Below are 22,164 nucleotides of genomic sequence, written 5' to 3'. Positions count from 1 at the left end.
GTGTTCTTTTCAGGCAGTTTCATGTCTCACATTTCGGTTTTTCATCCATTTTTGTTTTTGTGTATGGTATAAGGAAGTTGTCCTGTTCCATTGTTTTACATGTATCTGCCCAGTTTTCCCAGCACCATTAATTGAAAAGACTGTCTTTTCCCCATTGTCTCACCTTTTTACATTTTTTAAAAATTTACATCCAAGTAATAGATTAAACCCATTTAGTCATGTTTTATTTCTGGGGTCTTTATTCTGTCCCACTGACCTATGTGTCTATTTCTGTGCCAAAAGTATACTGTCTTGATTACTACAGCTGTGCAGTATATCTTGAAATCTGGTAGGTCTGTTCTTTTTTCTCAGGATTGCTTTGGCTATGCAGGGTCTTCTATAGTTGCATACAAATGTTAGTATTATTTGTTCTAGTTTTGTGAAAACTGCTGTTGGTATTTTGATAGAGATTGCATTGAATCTGTCGATTGCTTTGCTTTGGGTAATATGGACATTTTCACAAGAATAATTATTCCAATCCATGAGCATGGAATATCTTTCATTTATTTATGTTACCTTCAATTTCTTTCACCAGTGTATTATAGGTTTTGGAACATAGGTCTTTCACTTTTTGGCTAAGTTGATTCCTAAATATTTTATTCTTTTTGGTGCAATTGTAAATGGTGTTTTTAAATGTTTTTCTTTCAGCTGCTTCATTGTTAAGGTAGAGAAATGTTGCTGATTACTGGGTATTTATTTTGTATCTTGTACTTTACTGAATTAATGTAATACATCTAGTAATTTTTTTTAATTTGTTTTTCAACGTTTATTTTTTTTTTTTGGGACAGAGAGAGACAGAGCATGAACGGGGGAGGGGCAGAGAAAGAGGGAGACACAGAATCGGAAACAGGCTCCAGGCTCTGAGCCATCAGCCCAGAGCCTGACGCGGGGCTCGAACTCACGGACCGCGAGATCGTGACCTGGCTGAAGTCGGACGCTTAACCGACTGTGCCACCCAGGCGCCCCTACATCTAGTAATTTTATATGTATGTATGTATGTATGTATGTATGTAAAATCAAGTTAGTTAACATGCACAGTAGTATTGGTTTCATGAGAAGAACCCAGTGATTCATCACTTCTATAGAACACTCAGTGCTCATTCCAATAAAAGCCCTCCTTAAATAAATGCCCATCACTCATTTAGCTAACCCCCAATCCACCTCCCCTCCAGGAACCCCCAGCCTATTCTCTGTATTCAAGAGTCTCTTATGGTTTTACTCCTTCTGTTATTAACTTATTTTCCCTCACTTCCCCTATGTTCATCTGTTTTGTTTCTTAAATTCCACATATGAGTGAAATGATATATTTGTCTTTTTCTGACTGACTTATTTCACTTAGCATAATGCACTCTAGGTCCATCCACATTCTTTCAAATGGCAAGATTTCATTCTTTTTGATCACTGAATATTATTCCATTGTATGTATATATACCACATCTTCTTTATCCATACTTCTAGGAATGTTTTGGTAGATTCTTTTCGATTTACCATGTATAGTATCATGTCATCTGCGAATAGTGACAGTTTAACTTCTTTACCAACATGGATATCCCTTCTTTTTCTTGTCTGATTGCTGTGGCTAGGGCCTCCAGTACTATGTTGAATAAGTGTGAGTGGACATATTTTCTTCTTCCTGACATTGGGGAAAAAGCTCTCCACTTTTCACCACTGAGTATGATGCTACCTATGGGATTTTCATAGGTGGCCTTTATTATGTGGAGGTATGTTGCCTCTAACCCCACTTTGCTGAGGTTTTATCATGAATGAATGTTGAATTTTGTCAAATGATTTTACTTCATATATTGAGATGATCATATAATTTTTATCCTTCATTTTGTTGATGTGTATAACATTGATTTTCAAAATATTGAAATACCATTGTATCCCTGAAATAAATCCTACCTGATCATGGTGAATGATCTTTTTAATATACTGTCATGTGTGGTTTGCTAGGATTTTCCTGAGGATTTTTTGCATCTATCTTCATCAAGGATACTGGTCTATGGTTTTCTTTTTTGGGGGTGTCGTTGTCTGGTTCCAGCATCAGGGTAATGTTGGCCTGATTGATGTATTTGGAAGCTTTCCCTCCTATTCAATATTTTGGAGTAGGTTGAAGAGAATAGATACTAACTCCTTGTTAAATGCCTTGTAGATGGGCCATTTGGGTGGCTCAGTTGGTTGGGTTTCCAACTTCAGCTCAGGTCATTATCTCATGGTTCATGAGTTTGAGCATTGGGATCTGTGCATTGGGCTCTGTGTTGACATCTTGGAGCCTGGAGCCTGCTTCAGATTCTGTGTTTCTATCTCCAAAGGCAAGGGGATTAAAAGCAAAAATTAACTATCGGGAGCTCATGAAGATAAAAAGCTTCTGCGCTGCAAAGGGAACAATCAACAAAACTAAAAGGCAACTTACAGAATGGGGAAAGATATTGCAAATGACATATCGGACAAAGGGCTAGTATCCAAAATCTATAAAGAACTCTCCAAACTCCACACCCGAAAAACAAATAAGTCAGTGAGGCCAGAACAGTGACTGAAATGACATATTTTCCCCGGGTCCGTTTCGAACACAACCATGTTGAATAAACGTATCGTCAGATGCGTTCCACAATCACCAGATAAGCCCTCAGCTACCCCCGAGTCACGAAGTACCTCTTCACAAAGCTTTATAAACTGGATACTGCCACATGAGTGAATCAGCTTTTCCCCTTCAGCACACACATTCTACTCAATACAATTCTCCAAGAACGTATGAACCCAACACCAGCTACCCACCCTGGCCATGGTCCTTGAGAAAGCCAGATCCCTCTGCAGCTCTCTCTCTCTCTCTCTCTCTCTCTCTCTCTCTCTCTTCCTCTTGACCCTCTCTCCCCTTCTGAGACCTCCCAGAATGGCTTTTGAGCATCCCATGTGCCCTCCAGCATACATGAGTAATAAACCTGGGGATATTAGAGTCCTCTGATAGATGTTGCTGACGTGTGTCCTGCAATCACAACAAGAACCCAAGGGCTGGTGCAGTCACAGCATAGGCTGTGGTCAGGGAAAGGTCTGTGGGAGTGTGGACAAGCACATGAGCGCAGGTGAGTACTTGGGCATTCCTAGCCAGAGCAGTGTGTCAATACCTTGAGGCTTAAACGGAACAATGTTAGAGTCCACATCAGGTGGAGTCCTAAAGGAAGTGAAGGAAAAGACTGAGACTCAAGGTGGAAACTGTGTTTTTGTATTCTCCTTGACAGTAAAATGATGGAAATGGCTTACTGATCAATGTAGCTTTATTCCGTCTGAAGCGTATAATTCATGATAATGATCTCAGGAAATCTAGGGGAAATTTACCCAACATGGTATAAGTCATTTGAGATGTAAATAATTTTAAGAAATCCAACCTGTCCCATGTGAGATACAGAAATTTCAGGCATTTATGACCCAAGGTTGGAGTAAACTTTGGTGACATCTGAAAATAGACAAAGGAGAAACCATCTGTATTTCAGTCACAGCAGAAGCTTAATGAAGTGAGTTCCTTAAATGTAGAGAGAAGTTGCTCAAACAAATGGAAATGCCAAGAAAGAAATAGAAGGAGTAGATTCTACTTCCACAGTCTGATCAAAGATTGGCAGTTCCTGGCTCTGAGGATTTGAGTCCTTCAATCATGGTCATGTCCCCAGGATGATTGGTTCTTATCAAACTGGATCACAAAGATTTTTTTCAGAGCCCTCTTTATGTCTCTGTTCCTCAGGCTGTAGATGAAGGGGTTCAGCATGGGTGTGACCACCGTGTACATCACCGAGGCTGTGGCAATTGAGTGGGAGCTCTGGGTAGCAGCAGAGCTAAGGTACACTCCTAGGCTTGCACAATAAAATAAGGAGACAACCGACAGGTGAGATGCACAGGTGGAAAATGCTTTATATTTTCCCTGAGCTGATGAGATCCCATGTATGGAAGAAACTATTTTAGAATAAGAGTAAAGGATCCAGACAAGCAGACCACCACCCAGCAGCATAGCTGCAAGATACATCACCACGTTATTAAGAAAGGTGTCAGAAGAGGCAAGTTGGATCATCTGATTGAGTTCACAGAAAAAGTGGGGGATCTCTAACTCTGTACAGAAGGACAGTCCCATCACCATTAAGGTGTGTACCAAGGAATGCAGGATACATATGATCCAGGACACCAGAACCAGGAGTCCACAGAGCCGGGGGTTCATGATGACCGTGTAGTGCAGGGGGTGACAGATGGCCACAAACCTGTCATAGGCCATCACACTCAGGAGAAAGTCGTCCATCCCTGCAAATGTTATGAAAAAGTTCATTTGTGTGATGCAGCCTGCATAGGTTATGACTTTGGTCTGGGTCTGGATGTTCCAGAGCATCTTTGGGACAGTGGTGGAGGTGAAGCAGAAGTCTATAAAGGACAGGTTGGCCAGGAAGAAGTACATGGGGGTGTGGAGGTGGGCGTCAGAGCTGACGGCCAGGATGATGAGCAGGTTTCCAAACACAGTGATCAGGTACATGGAGAGGAAAAGCCCAAATATGAGGGGCTGCAGTTCCGGTCTCTCTGAAAATCCCAGGAGAAGAAATTTTGATATCCGTGTAATATTTCCTGGTTCCATGAGGTTGCACTGACCCCCAGAAAGAGGCAAAGGACATCATTAATTTTCACATGAACAGTTTACTCACATAGTTGAAATGCTACCATTTATATTGTGCAGTCAAGAAGTTCATTTCGGTATCTTGTCCCTTTTGTCCCCAAAGGATTGTCCTTTTGAAGAGATTCCCTCCTGTTTCACCTCAGCTTAAGTGTTTTGGTCTCATTCTCCACACTCCCCAGCAGAGGTCATGCATTTTACTATTTTACTAAGAATATCTTTCCTGCATTGGAGGAATGTGTGCTGATTGTCAAACATATTCCAGGCATTGTGTAGGCAATGAGCATGGGGTACTGAAAAACCAAACACAAGTATCATCCAATGATGGAGAATGAATAGAAACAAATAGAAATACTAATAAGACATTAGAGGGTGTCAAAGTGCTATGAAGAGAACAAAAGTAGATATAAAGGAGAGCGTGGATACGAGTGTCGTTGTGTAATTGGTATTTGGTCAAGACCCGTGACAGGTGACATTTGAACAGAGACTTCAGTGAAAGGAGGGCAGGATCTGCAAGCATTTCTGGGGAAGTGTGTGCTGGCTGAGGGAATGGCCTCTGCTAAGACCCTGAGGATCATACTACTTGGAGCTATTGGGGTCCAAAATAGGAAGCGTTGTGTGAAGAGGAGTAAACAGGAGAGAAATCAGAGATGGTGTCAGGCAATTTCAAAGAAATGGGTGGCTTCATTGCTGGGTCCCCTTAGAGGGAAAGGAGTCACTCACCCACACTACATACTGCTTATATTTTAGAATCTATCTGCAAAGCCTCCTGTAAATTGACAAGGAGCCCTCCTGAATATTCTGTGCTGATTGAGTGCTGGCTTCTGTATTATTAGAGTCAACTTAGAATATATTAGCTAAGGCACCCCTGCTCTGGAAACGGATCCCCCTCCACAAGACAAGACACACACACACACACACACACACACACACACACACACACCAAATCATCACTCCTTGAGCTGTGTTCTTCAATGAGTTCTCACCTCCAGCCCCAATAATTAAGCTCAGAGTGGCTATAAACCAATGTGGCCAGACCCATTATCATTCGTCACAAATGATGTAAAAATGGTACCTGAATTCCAATGATTGAGTTTCTTATGGACAAATACAATTGACAGGTCAGACTGGCATGCTTATTTTCTGTCCTGCATTTAAAGAAAAACAAACCATCTGCTCAAAATCAGAGAAACACACACACACACACACACACACGGAGAGAGAGAGAGAGAGAGAGAGAGAGAGAGAGAGAGGCAAGAGAGTGAAATGAAATTGAAGTGGTACAAGAGATTTCATGGTTCATATGGTCACTGAAACCTGAGGGGCCGTGAAGAAGAAAGAGCATCTTGAGGTCTGACAACATTCCAAGTCTTGTTACCTCCTTGATGCCCAGCAAAAATAATAAGGAGCAAAATTAAATGTGGTCAGAAGATGAAATTAGTGGGTTGTTCAGCGTGTGGATCGCCTTACAGACTGAATGCTCTAAGAGAAAAGTGTGCTAAGGGAATAAATCAACCCTTCGGCACAAGAAATATGCAAAGCACAGCAAAAGTTCGGCAGGTAATAATGAAGCAGTAGGAGACTTGGTTTTTTTTTCTGTGCCTGGTTCGTATTTCTTTGACCCATTGGATATCCTGTGACTTTGGGAAGGTAGATAAATTCCTTTCACTTTTCAGATGTGGCATCTTTTCTTTGTTTTTCCTGGCCTTTGCATTGTGACCTCTCTCTTCACAAGGGTAGTGGGCAAACTCTGGTCCTGTTTCCGGTTTGCACAACACCCAAAGGTTTGTTCAGACCTTGCTCTACAGAATTCTGCACACACCGTGACAGTCAGTCTAGGCTCTGAATCACCGTCTTCATAAGATTTCTGCCTGAGCCTCTTACACCACACACTTATTTCATTCTACTATGACTCTGCCATATAAGGCAAGTACCAAAGGAACAGGGCCTTCTCTGACCTTGTCCACTGTGGTTTTTCAGGAAGGCATGGTCAGCCAAGCCCATGACCATAGAGATCTCCAGGTTCTGGGCTAGGCTGGTGGCTGTGCGGTGACCTCAAGTGAATGCACCTGGCATTGATTCCCTCTGACCCTTTCCTGCTGGACCTGCTGGGCACCCGGAATCACGTGGCTGGGAGCTCTGAGGGTGACGTGTCCATGTGGCTGTCTGAATTCCTCCTGGATGGTTACAAGTGGCAACTAAACCCTCTCCCTGCAGAAGATGGTGGGAAGGAGGCTAGCATGAGTCGTCCAGCCAAGCTTGGGACTCTAGAAGCAACAATCAGGTCGCATCACCCCCAGTGGCACAGGCAGAGGGACTGCACGGAGGAGACATTTATAGTGTCCTTTGTTCATGAGGCATGTTTCCCTCCTGCTTGTCCAACCTACAGCACATGATTTCCCTGGGGGACACTGGTCTGGACACAAAGCAAGATTTCCTGGAGATTCTGTGTTCCCAATAGACCAGGTTATAACTGCGTGACCCCTGTGCTGATTACTCCTACCTTGTGAGTTCTGTCGCTCCCAGAGTTCAAATATCCCAGCACCTCATCCCAACCCTGATTTTAACATTTTCCCAAAGTCTAAGACTAAGCAATCTGTCTGGATTAGATCCTTGGATCTCCAAAATGTTCGCTTATGGTGGAGACCTGAGCCGAAATCAAGAGTTGTTCGCTTATACGACTGAACCACCCAGGTGCCCCCAGATATTCATTTCAATGTGTTGTGTATAGATATGGCCCCCATTAAGGGATTCCTTCTGCCACATTGATGTAGGTTTTTTTTTTTTTTTTTTGCTAAAAAGTATCTTTTGGAAGAAATGATATTTTTTATAATTTCACTGAGAAATTCTTCAAGTATTCAAGAATATAAATTGAGCGTTGACCATGTTTCAGGCAATGAGCATAGGGTGTGGTGAAGAACGTAAATCCCTAGAATCATGGAGAAAAAGTATATAAGCAAACAAGAGAATTCTATAACTTTTCAGATGGTGAGGGCTGCTGTGAAGAAAAGAAAAGCAAGAATAAGAGGGAGCCAATAAGGCATTCTGTTTCAGTGATTATATAGGCAAATTCTACAAACAGGTGACATTGTAACACAGAACACATATAAGACAGAAAGGATTATGTGGGAAGCCTTTACCTGGCAGAGGGAATGGCCAGTACAAAGGCCCCAAGGAAAGTATTGTTTCAAAAGTTCAAGGCAAAAAGCAAAGCCAGTGCTACAAGGGCAATGAGCCTGATGGAGACTGATGACAGACGCTTGCACACATGTGAGGAGTGAAGTGGCCTCTCTGCTACAACTGTGATCTCAAGACACAGGGCCGTCCTTGCCCATGCTATGTCTCCCTCTGTAAACATCATGGTCTTAAGGCATCCCACGAGTTGCCACAGACCCCCTTCGTGGTGCCTTCTCTTGACTGAGTTCTGGCCCCTGTATTGCATCATCTTGGGATTTCAGAGCCCTGACCCCCCTTTTTTTTACATATGAAATTCATTGTCAAATTGGTTTCCATAAAACACCCAGTGCTCATCCCCACAGGTGTTCTCAATACCCATCACCCAGCCTCCCCCTCCTCCCGCCCCCATCAACCCTCAGATTGTTCTCAGTTTTTAAGAGTCTCTTCTGGTTTGGCTCCCTCCCTCTCTAACTTTTTTGAGGACTGCTCACCCTTCACCAGTCACAAGACACCATGGCCTCCTGGGTTGTGTATTTCCCTGTCTTCACAGACTCACCATCCCGGTTATGCTGGGAATGGACACAACCCAAGGAGGCCAGATCAGCCATCTTTTCCCTGCAAAGTATAGAAATGGTTCCCAGAAATGCCAGTTCTTAAGCCTCCCTTGGACAAATGAATTTGAGGCTCCATATTGGAATGGCAAGTTTCTGCTGTGATTTACACAAACATAAAACAGTCTGTTCAACAAACAGCGAGGCAGAGAGTCATGTGGGGCATGTGAATGAAACGGATGAGGCAGAGCAATTACCTAATAAACTCGTGTGGTTCCTGAGACACTGGGAGGTAAAATAAACTGCCATTGCCTAAATAGTAAGTTAAAGGAATAGAATATGGAAGATCAACAAAAGTGTGAGCATCCACTCTGTGAAACTGACACAGCCACTGAATAAATACATCACTTAATCAAACAAACAAATGAACACAGCGATCACCTGGCCTGCACTAAGTTGAATTGGCTCTCAGGTGAAGACAGGTTAATGAACTTGGCTTCCATTCCTCTGACCCTCTCATCCACGGCACACTGGGCCGTTGGGCTCACCTGGCTGGGGTGTCTGACCAGGTGTCCTTGTGACTCCTGGACTGCAGATGGTAGGGACTAACTCTCTGTTCTCAGCTGAGACAGCATACGGAGTAAAGCATGGGCTCCAGCCGTAATTAGGGCCTGGAAGAACAGAGGGAGACCTTGTCCCTTCCCATCCAAGGTCGCACAGGCTGACAGGAGACCAGAAAGTATTTACAGCTCCCTCTATCCACTCATTAGGCTCATTTCCCTCTTGGTACCCCAGCCTCTGATCTCATATTCCCAAGTGGAAAACTGCCCTGGACACAAGTATTTTTTCCTAATGAATCTCTGTTCCCAAAAGACTAGGTCAGAGACCAAGTGAGTGCAGTTCTTTTTTTCCTCCCCTTTTCCCTGAACTTGTCCCCTTCCAGATGTGTAAATCGTCTGGCACCTTATCTCGGCCGAGACACACTTTACTCCAAGTCTAAGACCAAGGAACCCTCCGGGATTAGTTCTCTTCGTCTTCCAAGCATTGCATTTCCTAGGGACCCAGCTGTAGCATTTCCAGTGCTGTCTGTCTCTTTGTTTGTTTTTGAGAGAGAGGGAGAGAGAGAGCATGAGTGGGGGAGAGGAAGGGAGGGAGAGAGGGACAGAGAGAAACTTTTTCAATGTTTATTTATTTATTTTAAGAGAGAGAGTCAGAGAAAGAGGGAGAGAGAGAAGTCAAAGCAGTGTCCCTATCACTGCAGAAGCAATCTGGGGGCCCAGTTCCATGACCAGGGGGTCGTGTCCTAAGCCGGAATCAAGACACGGAAGATGAACCCACTGAGCCCACGAGGAGACCCAGTGTCTACTGTTCTTATCAACAGCGCTGCTAGGAATCTACCCAAGGACACAGGAGTGCTGATGCACAGGGGCACGTGCACCCCAATGTTTAGAGCAGTGCTTTCAGCAACAGACAAATTATGTAAAGAGCCTAAATGTCCACCAACTGACAAACGGATACTAAAGTTGTGGTTTATATATACGATGGAATACTACATGGCAATGAGTAAGAATGAAATCCTGCCATTTGCAGCAACATGGATAGAACTAGAGAGTGTTAGGCTAAGTGAAAGAAGACAGGCAGAGAAATACAGATACCGTATGTTTTCACTCATAGGTGGATCTTGAGAAACTTAAGAGAAGAGCATGGGGGAGGGGAAGGGGAAAAGAAAGTTAGAGGGAGGGAGGCAAACCATAAGAGACCCTTGAGGGCTGAGAACAAACCGAGGGTAGATGGGGGGTGGGGGAGGGGGAAAGTGGGTGATGAACATTGAAGAAGCCACTTGTTGGGATGAGCACTGGGTGTTGTATGGAAACCAATTTGACAATAAATTTCATATATTAAAAAAAAGAAAGAAAGAATAAAGCAGAGAAATGACTTCCTCTGATAATAAACATTGGGTGCTACCGAGATTGGCTTCAAGACACCTTTTCTATCACTTGTTTTATAACAGGTTAAAAGCTGTCATTTGGTCCCTTGTTACAAAATGGTCCTTAAATATAACAGATGTATTGAGATCTAGTTATGTACTACAATGTGAGCTTAACATCTCACAGGGAGTTTGGATTTAATTATTTAAAATCTTATCCCTGAGGAGGTATAGTTATGAACTACATTTTACAATGTATAAATGGTGCTTGGTGATGTCTAGTCATCTGTCCAAATTTAATATCTGAGTATGTGGTGTCCCTTGAGTTTGATTCTGTCAAGATGCTTCTGGTTCTCAATCTTGGGGTCGTGGTTCTCAGCCAAAAATGAATTTTCCCCTGGGACGTCTGTCAAATCTGAAGGGAACCTGCCAAACACCTACAGTCCACAGGAAAGCACCCCCAAAATACTGTTATCCTGCCACCAATGTCCACCAATAACAGTGACAAACTGAGCTGGACCATCATATCTCCAACTTCACCGTGCCTGTGAATCCACACGGATCCCACTACAAGTGCAAAATCTTAGGGATTCTGCATTTCTCCAAGCTCCTGGGTGATGCCGAAGCGCAGGTCTGAGTCTGCAAACCACTGTTTGATTAGCAAGAAGATGATCCTGTGTTAGAGATAAGCGTAGGTAGCGTGAAGCCTTCTGCACCAAGTACTGTCCTTGCGTGCCTGTAATTGTGAAAGGATCGTGTATTCGCTCATTCTTCAGGCTGTGTGAAATCTGTGTTTATTGCTTTTATAAGTGACCAAAATAATACCCTGATGAAAAACCCTTTAGAGTAAGAATAAGGCACCATCAGATATGCCCACATCCTAATCTCCAGTCCCTTTCACATGTTACTTTTTTTTAGAGCAAAGAAGGATTTATGCAGCAGATTGAACAGGCTGCTCGTCAGCTTGGGCGACTCTGAAGGACGTGCCCATTTGTGCGGAAGAACTGGGGACCCTGACCCACATGACTGGCAGGACATGCAGTTCTTGGGTGAAGCGTCCTCTGGTCAAGCAGGTGGAAGAGATTTCAGAGCAGAAAGGACATATTATATAGATGGTACTGATACTGTGCATTTGCCATCCCATGGGACTTGTGACATATATCAGGAAAAGGAAGCTATTTCGTATAACAACGAAAAGAATCATATGAGCGGGTCACATTAGAAGTTTCAAGCAGAAACAGGAAGATAATTCAGTGATAAAATGTAGAAGACACTAAGCAATCCTGCGCCTCGATGAACAAACACCCTCAGTGGTGAACACCGTCTTCCATGCTTTAATAAATAGGTGCATAGCACGAACTGTGATTTTTTTAAAAAATGAGAGAAATATTTTGTGTGTCACAAAATGAGTGTTTCGAATGTTTGCCTCCTCATATTTATGGTCAGGCCGACACGAAGAACATATCAGGTCGATCTATTTATTCAAATTTGCCTAAGTACACTCCACTGGGAGATCTAGATTAGCTAATCAGGTTTTCCCAGTGACTATGGTAGGAATTCTGGACCCCGAGCTGAGTAACAGAATACAACCAAGAGACCGCTTACAAAGCATAAGGGCATGATTAACGCAAGGGACTGAAATGACGTATTTTCTCCAGGTCCATTTCGAACACAACCATGTTGAATAAACATATCATCAGATGTGTTCCACAATCACCAGATAAGCCCTCGGCTACCCCCAGTCACGAAGTACCGCTTCAGGAAGCCCTTTATAAACTAGAGACTGCCACATGAGTGAATCAGCTTTTCCCCTTCAGCCCACACATTCTACTCAATACAATTCTCCAAGAACGTGTGAGCCCAACACCAGCTACCCACCCTGGCCGTGGTCTTTGAGAAAGCCAGATCCCTCAGCGGCGCTCTCTCTCTCTCTCTTCCTCTTGACCCTCTCTCCCCTTCTGAGACCTCCCAGAATGGCTTTTGAGCATCCCATGTGCCCTCCAGCATACAAGAGTAATAAACCTGGGGTTACTAGAGTTCTCTGATAGATGTTGCTGACGTGTGTCCTGCAATCACAATAAGAACCCAAGGGCTGGTGCAGTCACAGCATAGGTTGTGGTCAGGGAAATGTCTGTGGGAGTGTGGACAAGCACATGGGCGCGGGTGAGCGCTTGGGCTTTCCTAGCCAGAGCGGGGTGTCAATAGCCTGAGGCTTAAACGGAACAATGTTAGAGTCCACATCATCAGGTGGAGTCCTAAAGGAAGTGAAGGAAAAGACTGAGACACAAGGTGGAAACTGTGCTTTTGTATTCTCCTTGACAGTAAAATGATGGAAATGGCTTACTGATCAAGTGTAGCTTTATTCCGTATGAAGCGTATAATTCATGATAATGATCTCAGGAAATCTAGGGGAAATTTACCTGGCATGGTATAAGTCATTCGAGATGTAATTAATTTTCAGAAATCCAACTAGTCCCATGTGAGATACAGAAATTTCAGGCATTCGTGACCCAAGGTTGGGGTAAACTTTGGACACCTGAAAATAGACAAAGGAGAAACCGTCTGTATTTCAGTCACAGCAGAAGCTTAATAAAGTGAGTTCCTTAAATGTAGAGAGAAGTTGATCAAACAAATGGAAATGCCAAGAAATACATAGAAGGAATAGATTCTATTCCACAGTCTGATCAAAGATTGGCAGTTCCTGGCTCTGAGGATTTGAGCCCTTCAATCATGGTCATGTCTTCAGCCTTTGGATGATTAGTTCTTATATCACTGGATCCCAAGGATTCTTTTCAGAGCCCTCTTTATGTCTCTGTTCCTCAGGCTGTAGATGAAGGGGTTCAGCATGGGCGTGACCACCGTGTACATCCCCGAGGCTGTGGCACTTGAGAGTGAGCTCTGGGTAGCAGCAGAGCTGAGGTACACTCCTAGGCTCGTACAATAAAATAAGGAGACAACCGATAGGTGAGACGCACAGGTGGAAAATGCTTTATACTTGCCCTGAGCTGATGAGATCCCACGTATGGAAGAAACTATCTTAGAATAAGAGTAAAGGATCCCAGCAAGGGGACCTCCAGCCAGCAGCATAGCTGCAAGGTACATCACCACGTTATTAAGAAAGGTGTCAGAACAGGCAAGTTGGATCATCTGATTGAGTTCACAGAAAAAGTGGGGGATCTCTACCTCTGTACAGAAGGACAGGCGCAACACCATTGAAGTTTGTAACAAGGAATGCAGGACACTTGTGATCCAGGACACCAGGACCAGCAGCCCACAGAGCCAGGGGTTCATGATGACCATATAGTGGAGGGGATGACAGATGGCCACAAACCTGTCATAGGCCATCACAGCCAGGAGATAGATGTCCAACCCTGAAAAGATTATGAAGAAGTTCATCTGTGCGATGCAGTCCTCATAGGTTATGACATTGCTCTGGGTCTGGATGTTCACCAGCATCTTCAGGACGGTGGTGGAGGTGAAGCAGATGTCTACAAAGGACAGGTTGGCCAGGAAGAAGTACATGGGGGTGTGGAGGTGGGAGTCAGAGCTGACGGCCAGGATGATGAGCAGGTTGCCAAACACAGTGATCAGGTACATGGAGAGGAAAAGTCCAAATATGAGGGGCTGCAGTTCCGGTCTCTCTGAAAATCCCAGGAGAAGAAATTTTGATATCCGTGTAATATTTCCTGGTTCCATGAGGTTGCACTGACCCCCAGAAAGAGGCAAAGGACATCATTAATTTTCACATGAACAGTTTACTCACATAGTGGAAATGATACCATTTATATTGTGCAGTCAAGAAGTTCATTTCAGTATCTTGTCCTTCTGTCCCCAAAGGATTGTCCTTTTGAAGAGATTCCCTCCTATTTCATCTCAGATTAGGTGTTTTGGTCTCATTCTCCACACTCCCCAGCAGAGGTCATGTATTTTACCGTTTTACTAAGAATATCTTTCCTGCATTGGAGGAATATGTACTGAGGGTCAAACATGTCCCAAGTATTGTCTAGGCCATGAGCACAGGATGCTGAAAACAAAAAGCCACTATAATCTAGTGATGGAGAATGAATAGAATCAAATACAATTATTAATAAGACATCACAGGGTGTCAAGTTCTATGAAGAGACAAAAGCAGATATAAAGGAGAGCGTGGATACGAGTGCTATTTTGTAATCAGTGTTTGGTCAAGACCAGTAAACTAGGTGACATTTGATCAGAGACCTGCAGGGAAGGAAGGCATGAGCCCAGAGCCTGTGTGGGGAAGTGTGTGATGGTAGAGGGAATGGCCTCAGCTAAGGCCCCGAGGATGATACTACTTGGAGCTATTTGAGTCCAAAACAGGAAGCATGTATGGGAAGAGGAATGAGCAGGGAAATGATCAGAGATCGTGTCAGGCAATTTCAAAGAAATAGGTGGCCTCGTTGCTGGTTCCCCTTCAAGAGAAAGGGGTCACTCACCCACACTATGTACTGCTTGTATTTTAGAATCTACCTGCAAAGTCTGCTGTAAGTTGACATAGAGCTCTCTAGAACATGGTGTGTTGATTGAGTTCTGGCTTCTATATTATAAGAATCACCTTGGAATACATTGGACCATGTCTCCTGCTCTGATGACGGATGTCATTTCACAAGGCACACACATACACATACCCCAAATTAGTGATCCCTGGGCTGTGTTTTTACCATGACTTCTCACTCGAACCCCAACAATTAAGTTCGGAGAGGGTATAACTCAAGATGCGCAGATCCATTATCATTCCTGCAGATGATGTAAGTTTCCCATGAACAAATAAAATTGACAAGTCAGACTGGCATGCTCATTTTCTTTCCTGTATTTAAAGAAACACAAACAATCTTCTCAAATCAGAGAGAAAGAGAGAAACAAGAAAGTGAAATAAAATGGAAGTGGCAGAAAAGATCTAATGGCTCAGGTGGTCGCTGACATCTGAGGGGCCATGAAGAAGAAAGAGCATCCCTGGTTCTGACAACATTCCAACACTTGTTACCACCCTGATGCCCAGCAAAAATAGTAAGGAGGAAACTTAAATTCAGTCCGAAGACGACATTAGTGGGATCCTCAGGGTGTGCATCGTCTTACAGAGTGAATGCTCCAAGAGAAAATGTGCTAAGGGAATAAATCAACCCTTCGACACAGGAAATATGCAAAGCACAGCCAAAGTTGGGCAGGTTATAATGGAAGGTAAGAGACTCGCTTTTTCTTTGAAAAAGCACCTTGAGACTTTGCTATTTCCTTGACCAATTGGATGTCCTGTGATCTTAGAGAAGGTGGACAAGTCCCTTTCACTCTTTAGACGTGGCATCTTTTCTCTGTTTTTCCTGGGCTTTGTGTTGTGACCTTTTTGGCCGAGTGTTGGGCACACTCTGGTCCTGTTTCTGGTTTGCACAACGTGCAAAGTTCTGTTCAGACCTTGCGCTACAAAATTCTGCACATACCATGACAACCATTCTGGCTCTAAGTCACCATCTCCGTAAGATTTCTGCCTGAGGCTCTTACACCACACAAACTTTTTTCATGGTCCTGTGACTCCACCATTATAAGGCAAGTACCAAAGGAACGGGCCCCTCTCTGACCTTGTTCACTGTAGTTTTTCAGAAGGGCATGATCAGGCAAGTACATGGCCATAGAGATCTCCACGTTCTGGGCTAGGCTGCTGGCTGTCAGGTGACCTCAGGTAATGCGCCTCGCTTTGATTCTCTCTGACCCTTTCCTCCGGGTCTTGCCAAGCTCTCAGACTCACCTGGCTGGGAGCTCTGAGGGAGAGGTGTCCATGTGGCCGTCTGGATTCCTCCTGGATGGTTATTGGTGGTGACTAAACTCTGTCCCCACACAAGGCGGCAGAACGGAGGCTAGCATGAGTCCCCCAGTCAAGCTTTCGACTCCACAGCAACAACCTGGTCCCGTCAGCCCACGGTGGCACAGGCAGTGGGTGTGCATGGGAGGGATTTATAGTTTCCTCTGTCTGTTCATGAGGCACGTTCCCCTCCTCCTCCTCTTTGGAGCAGCACGTGATTTCCCTGGGGGCCACTGGTCTGGACACAAAGGAAATTGTTCTGGAGGTTCTGTGCTCCCAATAGACCAGGTTATAACTGCGTGACCCCAGTGTTGAGTATTCCTTCCTCATGAACTCCGCTGCTCTCAGAGCTCAGACCTCCCAGCCGCGACTCCCAACGCTTAGGTCAATGTTTCGCCCAAGTCTAGGACTGAGCAATCTGTGTGGATTAGTTCCCTTGGATCTCCAAGCTGTTGGCTTGTGTTGGAGGTACAGTCCTGCCATCTACACAACATTCCGGTTTTCCTTTTCAACAAGGAGGAGAAAAAAGCACCTTGATACGGACCCTGAGCACTACATACCACAGCTTCATGACACATTTGCACACTTTTAGGACTTTCATTCCACATCACAATTAAGAGCTGCTGTTCAGCCCCTCTTTGTAAAGAATTTTTTAATTACATGAAATATGGTGAGATTTTTTTTCTTGCAGTATAATATGAGCTTGGAATAGAAAAGTAAACAGGTTCTTCCCGGTAGCTTTGAGAAGAAATCAGGCCTTGCAATCATATTCATTTCAGACCAAGGTGAGCCACTTCTGGGTTGTGATCCATCGAAGGTAAGAACATAAATGCGTTTTAAAACACCAATGTAGTTATTTTACATCAGCGTTAGGACTTAACGACAAATGTTGTTCCAATGAAATTTTGTTAAGAATCTGAGATTAGGGTTCTCCCTTCATTCACGGAGTTTCCCCTGGGTAAAGGCACTTTGCATCGTAATCTCATCTCTAAGCAGAAAAGGAGATTTAAAATCAATTTACAGATATTCATCCTCTTTAGCTGGTAGAGAATTTCTCAGTACGTAACTGCAAGCATGCTTCAGATTTTGACGTCTTGGAGGCATTATGACAGGAAAAGTAATTCATCCTTTAAATGTATGTCTATCATTTATGTCTATCTTGAAATCTTTGTGTGTACACATCTTCATTCTTTTAAATGCATATTAATTCAAACATTTACTCTTTTAATACCTACACCTGCAACTTTCTGTTAAGTTTCCTTTCAACATAAAATAAGAGATTATGTATGAGTTTGCATTTAAAGTGAATAAAGATGGGGCTCTTGGATGGCTCAGTTGGTTAAGCACCTGCTCTTGATTTTGGCTCAGGTCACAATCTCACATTTTGTGAGTTCAACCACCATGTCAGGGTCTGTGTTGACGTGAGGCTGCTTGGTATTCTCTGTCTTTCCCTCTCTCAGCCTCTCCCCACACCTCTCTCTCAAAATTAAATGCATAAACACTAAAAAAAATTTTAGGTGAATAAACAAACACACAAAAAAGCAGAATGAGACCTACAAATACAGAGAAAAAAAATCATGGTTTGCCTCAGGGTTGTGGGGGGATGGACAGAATGGGTGAAGGGCAGTGGGAGATACAGGCTTCCAGTTATGGAATGAATGAGTCTTGGGAAAAAAGGCACGGGGTATGGAATACAGTCAATGATACTGGATGGGTCAGTATGATAACAGACAGGAGCTACCTTTGTGGCGAGCACCGCGTAATGGGCAGAGAAGTTGAATCACTACGTTGTGCACCTGAAACTAAGGCAACATTCTTGCCAACTATACTCAGAGAAGATTTCTTTTAAGTGAGTTTGTGTTTATGTACATATGCGTATATGTGTTTATTTGAAAAAACACATGTAATATATACGTACAACTTTGCCTCTGAACATTTTCTTTGGACTCAACAAAGCTAACTATAATTTAAATTAAGAAAATAATAAAATAAAACACAATTTTGCTTCATCATATTAAAGGACATCTAGAGTCTGAGATCATATTCTAAAGTCAATCTATCTATTAAAGTTTGTTGTTCCATGAAGACTTCTCTTGGAGACGCGTATTTGGTGAACACTTGAGTAAGGAAGTGACTGTCGTACACATTGTGGACAACAAGGTACTAAGAGACCAGGATCCTAATGAGGAGAATAAAACCCATCTATATGACACATTAATATATTAAGTGTCCACTATTAAGAGCAGTGAAGTTACTGATATAAAAGGAACTTTGGGCATATAAATGAAAAAAACATAATCTCACAGAGCCTGATGAGGTGCTTGAAATTGTCAACCACAAGATCGTGACCTGAGCCAAAGTTGGACGCTCAACCCACTGAGCCACCCAGGCATGCCAAAAATAGAGTTCTTTTAGAGACACATAATAAAATATTACAGATAAGAAACCAAATAGTTTGTATTTTTAAATATTTTTATTTATTTTTAGGGGGAGAGAGAGAGAGAGAGAGAGATGGCCTGAGCTGGAGAGGGGCAGAGAGAGGCAGAGACATAGAATTTAAGCTGTCAGCACAGAGCCCGACATGGGGCTTGAACTTAAGAGCTGTGAGATTATGACCTGAGCCAAAGTCGAATGCTTAACTGACTGAGCCACCCAAGCACACCTTCCATTTATTTATTTCGATTCAAGTTAGTTAACATACAGTGGAGTGTTGGTTTCACGAGTAGAACCCAGTGATACATCACTCACATATAACTGCCAGTGCTCGTCCCAACAAGTGCCCTCCCTAATGCCCATCGCCCATTTAGCCCTTCCCCCCACCCACTTCCTCTCCAGCCACCCTGAATTCCTTCTCTGTATTTTTGAGTCTCTTATAAATTGCCTCCCTCTCTGTTTTCATCTTAGTTTTCCTTCCCTTCCCCTATGTTCATCAGTTTTGTTTCTTTAGTTTCACACATGAGTGAAATCATATGATATTTATCTTTCTCTGATTGACATATTTTGCTTAGCATAATACACTCTAGTTCCAACCACGTTGTTGCAAATGGAAGATTTCATTCTTTTTGGTCACTGAGTAATATTCCATTATATATATCTATATATATAGATACATATGCCACATCCTCTTGATCCATTAAAGGGGCATATGTACCCCAATGTTTCTAGCAGTGTTATTAACAATAGCCAGTTATGGAAAGAGCCCAAATGTTCGTGGATTGATGAATGGATAAAGAAGATGTGAGTGACCTAAATTTTGATCATGAGTTGCTCGCCTATCCCTCAAAAGCATCATAGTCAGACCACACTCACATTTATGCCCCAGGAATTCACTCTACCAGGTGCTAGGCAGAACATCTACAAATTGATTTAATTCTTCTCCATCATGTGGGTTCTTTAAATGTCAATTGACCTTAACCAAGGGAAGCTGATGAATGGAGAAGCTTAAACTCGGTTCCCTCAAATAATTTTATTGACTATGTCCCTGTGAGATTCCTACTGCTGTTATAAATCATTCCCACACTAGCTGCTGAAGACAAACACATACAGGTTCTTACAGTTCTGGAGTCAGAAGCTTCGAAGGAGTCTCGTCCGGCTAATAGTAAGGTGTCTGCAGGGTTGTGGTCCTTCTGGAGGCTCAGGGGAGAATGTGTTTCCTTTCCAATTGCAGTCTCTGTTGCTGGCCACCTGAATTTCTTGGCTCATGGCTCTTCTGCCACCTTCATAGCCAGCAGGAAAGCCTTCTCAGAATCTCTGACATCAGCTCTTTTGTCTCCTTCCTCAACATTTGGAGGACCATCCTGACCACCCTCGTCCCACCTAGAGAATCACAGCTGATCCTTTTATCTCCATGGCAGCTAATTCACAGCCCTGTTTAGTCTGCTACCTTAATCGTACGTTGCTCTCAAAAATAACATGTGAAAGGTCCTGGGAATTAGGATGTGGACATATTTGGAAGGGCCTTATTCTGCCCACTACAAAGTCTTTTTCATAAACGCATTATTTTTGTCACTTATAAAAGCAATAAACACAGAATTGACACAGACTGAAGAAAGAGTGAATACATTATTCCTTCAAAATCACATGCATGCAAGGACACCATTTGGTGCAGAAGACTTAAAAATACCTACACCTGTCTTTAACACAAGATCCCAGCCTTGCTAATCCAAGAGTGGCCCACAGACCCAGACCCACAGTTTAGCATCACCCAGGAGCTGGTAGAAATGCAGAATCTCTGGGCCACCCAGGATGCGAGATCAGATTCTTCATTTGTAGTGGGATCTGTGTGAATGCACACGCACATTGAAGTTGGAGAACTGCTGGTATAGCTGGGTTTCTCACCTTTTATGATCGACATTTGTGGCAGGATAATATTTTAGGGGGTGCTTTCCTTTGGATTGTAGGTGTTTGGCAGCTTCCCTTCAGACTTTGACAGACATCCTCAGGGGAAAATTCATTTCGGGCTGTGAACCACTGCCCCAGAGTTTGAGAACTAGAAGCATCCTGACAGAATCAAACTCAAGGGGCACCACATACTCAGGTATTAAATTTAGACAGATGACTAGGCATGACTAAGCGCCATTCTACAATGTAGAATGGAGCTCATAAATATACTTCTTCAGGGATAAGATGTTTATAAAAATTGAATCCAACTATCCCTATGAGATGTCAAGCTCACATTGTAGTACGTAAAATATTTAAATACATCTGTTATAATTAAACATTTAATAGCAAGTGACCAACTGACAGCTTTTACCTTGTGATAATGTAAGAAATTCCTAATTGTGATGGCAAAAGTGTCTTGAAGCCAAGTGTGTGTAGAACCCAAGGTTTATTATCAGAAGAAGCCAGTTCTCTGCGCTTCTCTGTGCTGATAGCACAGAGCCCAGAGCCTGCTTCGAATTCTGTCTCCCTCTCTCTCTGTCCCTCCCCTGATCATGCTCTGTCTCTCTCTGTCTCTCAAAAATAAATAAACATTAAAAAATATTTTTTTAAAGAATAGACACTAGGGATGCTGGGTGACTCAGTTGGCTGAGCATCTGGCTCTTGATTTCGGCTCAGGTTCCAATCTCAGGAACCTGGAGATTGAGCCCCCATCAGGTTCTGCATTGAGAGTGAGGAGCCTGCTTATGATTATCTCTCTCCCTGTCTCTCTCTGCCCCTCCCTGGTTCTTTTTCTCCCATAGAAGAAGACAAAGAAGAAGGAGAAGAAGAAGAAGAAGAAGAAGAAGAAGAAGAAGAAGAAGAAAGAGAAGAAGTAGAAGAAGAAGAAGAAGAAGAAGAAGAAGAAGAAGAAGAAGAAGGAGGAGGAGGAAGAGGGGGAGGGGGAGGGGCAGGAGAAGAGGAGACACTGGAGATGGCGGGGCTGCGTCCCCGAGACAAGTCAAGGTTTTGAACTTAAAGAGACCTACTCCAGGTGTGTTCTTGCTTCTTAGAGCTGGAGAAAAGTGTAACTCCGAGCTGAGATAACGTGCTAGGAGATGTACATAACGGGAAGAGGGCAAGTTCAGGGAAAAGGAGAAAAAAGAAAAGAACTGGCTTCACCTGATCTCTAACCTAGTCTTTCGGGAACTGAGATTCCTCAGGAAGAAATCCTTTATGTCCAGAGCAGCTTTCCATTGGGAATCATACGCTTAGAGGTTGGAGTAACAAGAGGGAAATGCGCCTAATGAGCAGATACAGGGAGGTGTAAATACCCTCTGATCTCCTGTCAGCCTGTGCCACCTTGGACAGGAAGGCGAGTGGGTTTGTCTGTTTGTTCTGAGTCCTAATTCTGGCTGGGGACTGATGCTTCAGTCCCCCCTGCTGTCTCCGCTGAGGACAGAGCCTTCGTCCCTGTTACCTGCTGTCCTGGGAGGAATTCAGTTTCACACGGAGACTTTCCTGTCAGACACCCAGCCAGGTGAGTCCAACAGCCCCGGGCACCGTGGATGACGGGGTTGTCCGAGAACATTAATCCATCATCACCTGGGGGCCAATTCAACTTAGTCCATAGCAAGTGATCACTGTGTTTATTTGCTTG

At 43.5% G+C, this 22,164-nt stretch overlaps 2 protein-coding genes across 2 annotated transcripts; both read right to left on the bottom strand.

Moving 5' to 3' along the window:
- Window positions 1–3,679: 3,679 nt before the first annotated feature.
- LOC123604915 (olfactory receptor 7A17-like) lies at window positions 3,680–4,546 on the bottom strand. The gene is made up of 2 exons (XM_045491061.1): window positions 4,199–4,546; window positions 3,680–3,913 (listed from the first exon to the last, which is right to left on the bottom strand). Exons 1-2 carry the CDS (start codon window positions 4,544–4,546, stop codon window positions 3,680–3,682), a joined length of 582 nt encoding a protein of 193 aa, XP_045347017.1.
- An 8,559-nt stretch (window positions 4,547–13,105) lies between these two features.
- On the bottom strand, window positions 13,106–14,032 carry LOC123605427 (olfactory receptor-like protein OLF4). Its single transcript, XM_045492296.1, has one exon. It carries the CDS (start codon window positions 14,030–14,032, stop codon window positions 13,106–13,108), a length of 927 nt encoding a protein of 308 aa, XP_045348252.1.
- Between the last annotated feature and the right edge of the window lie 8,132 nt (window positions 14,033–22,164).

This window comes from Leopardus geoffroyi, chromosome A2 (genome assembly GCF_018350155.1).
Source record: "Leopardus geoffroyi isolate Oge1 chromosome A2, O.geoffroyi_Oge1_pat1.0, whole genome shotgun sequence".
Taxonomy (NCBI): domain Eukaryota; kingdom Metazoa; phylum Chordata; class Mammalia; order Carnivora; family Felidae; genus Leopardus; species Leopardus geoffroyi.
This window is presented reverse-complemented; position numbering and strand designations above follow the sequence as displayed.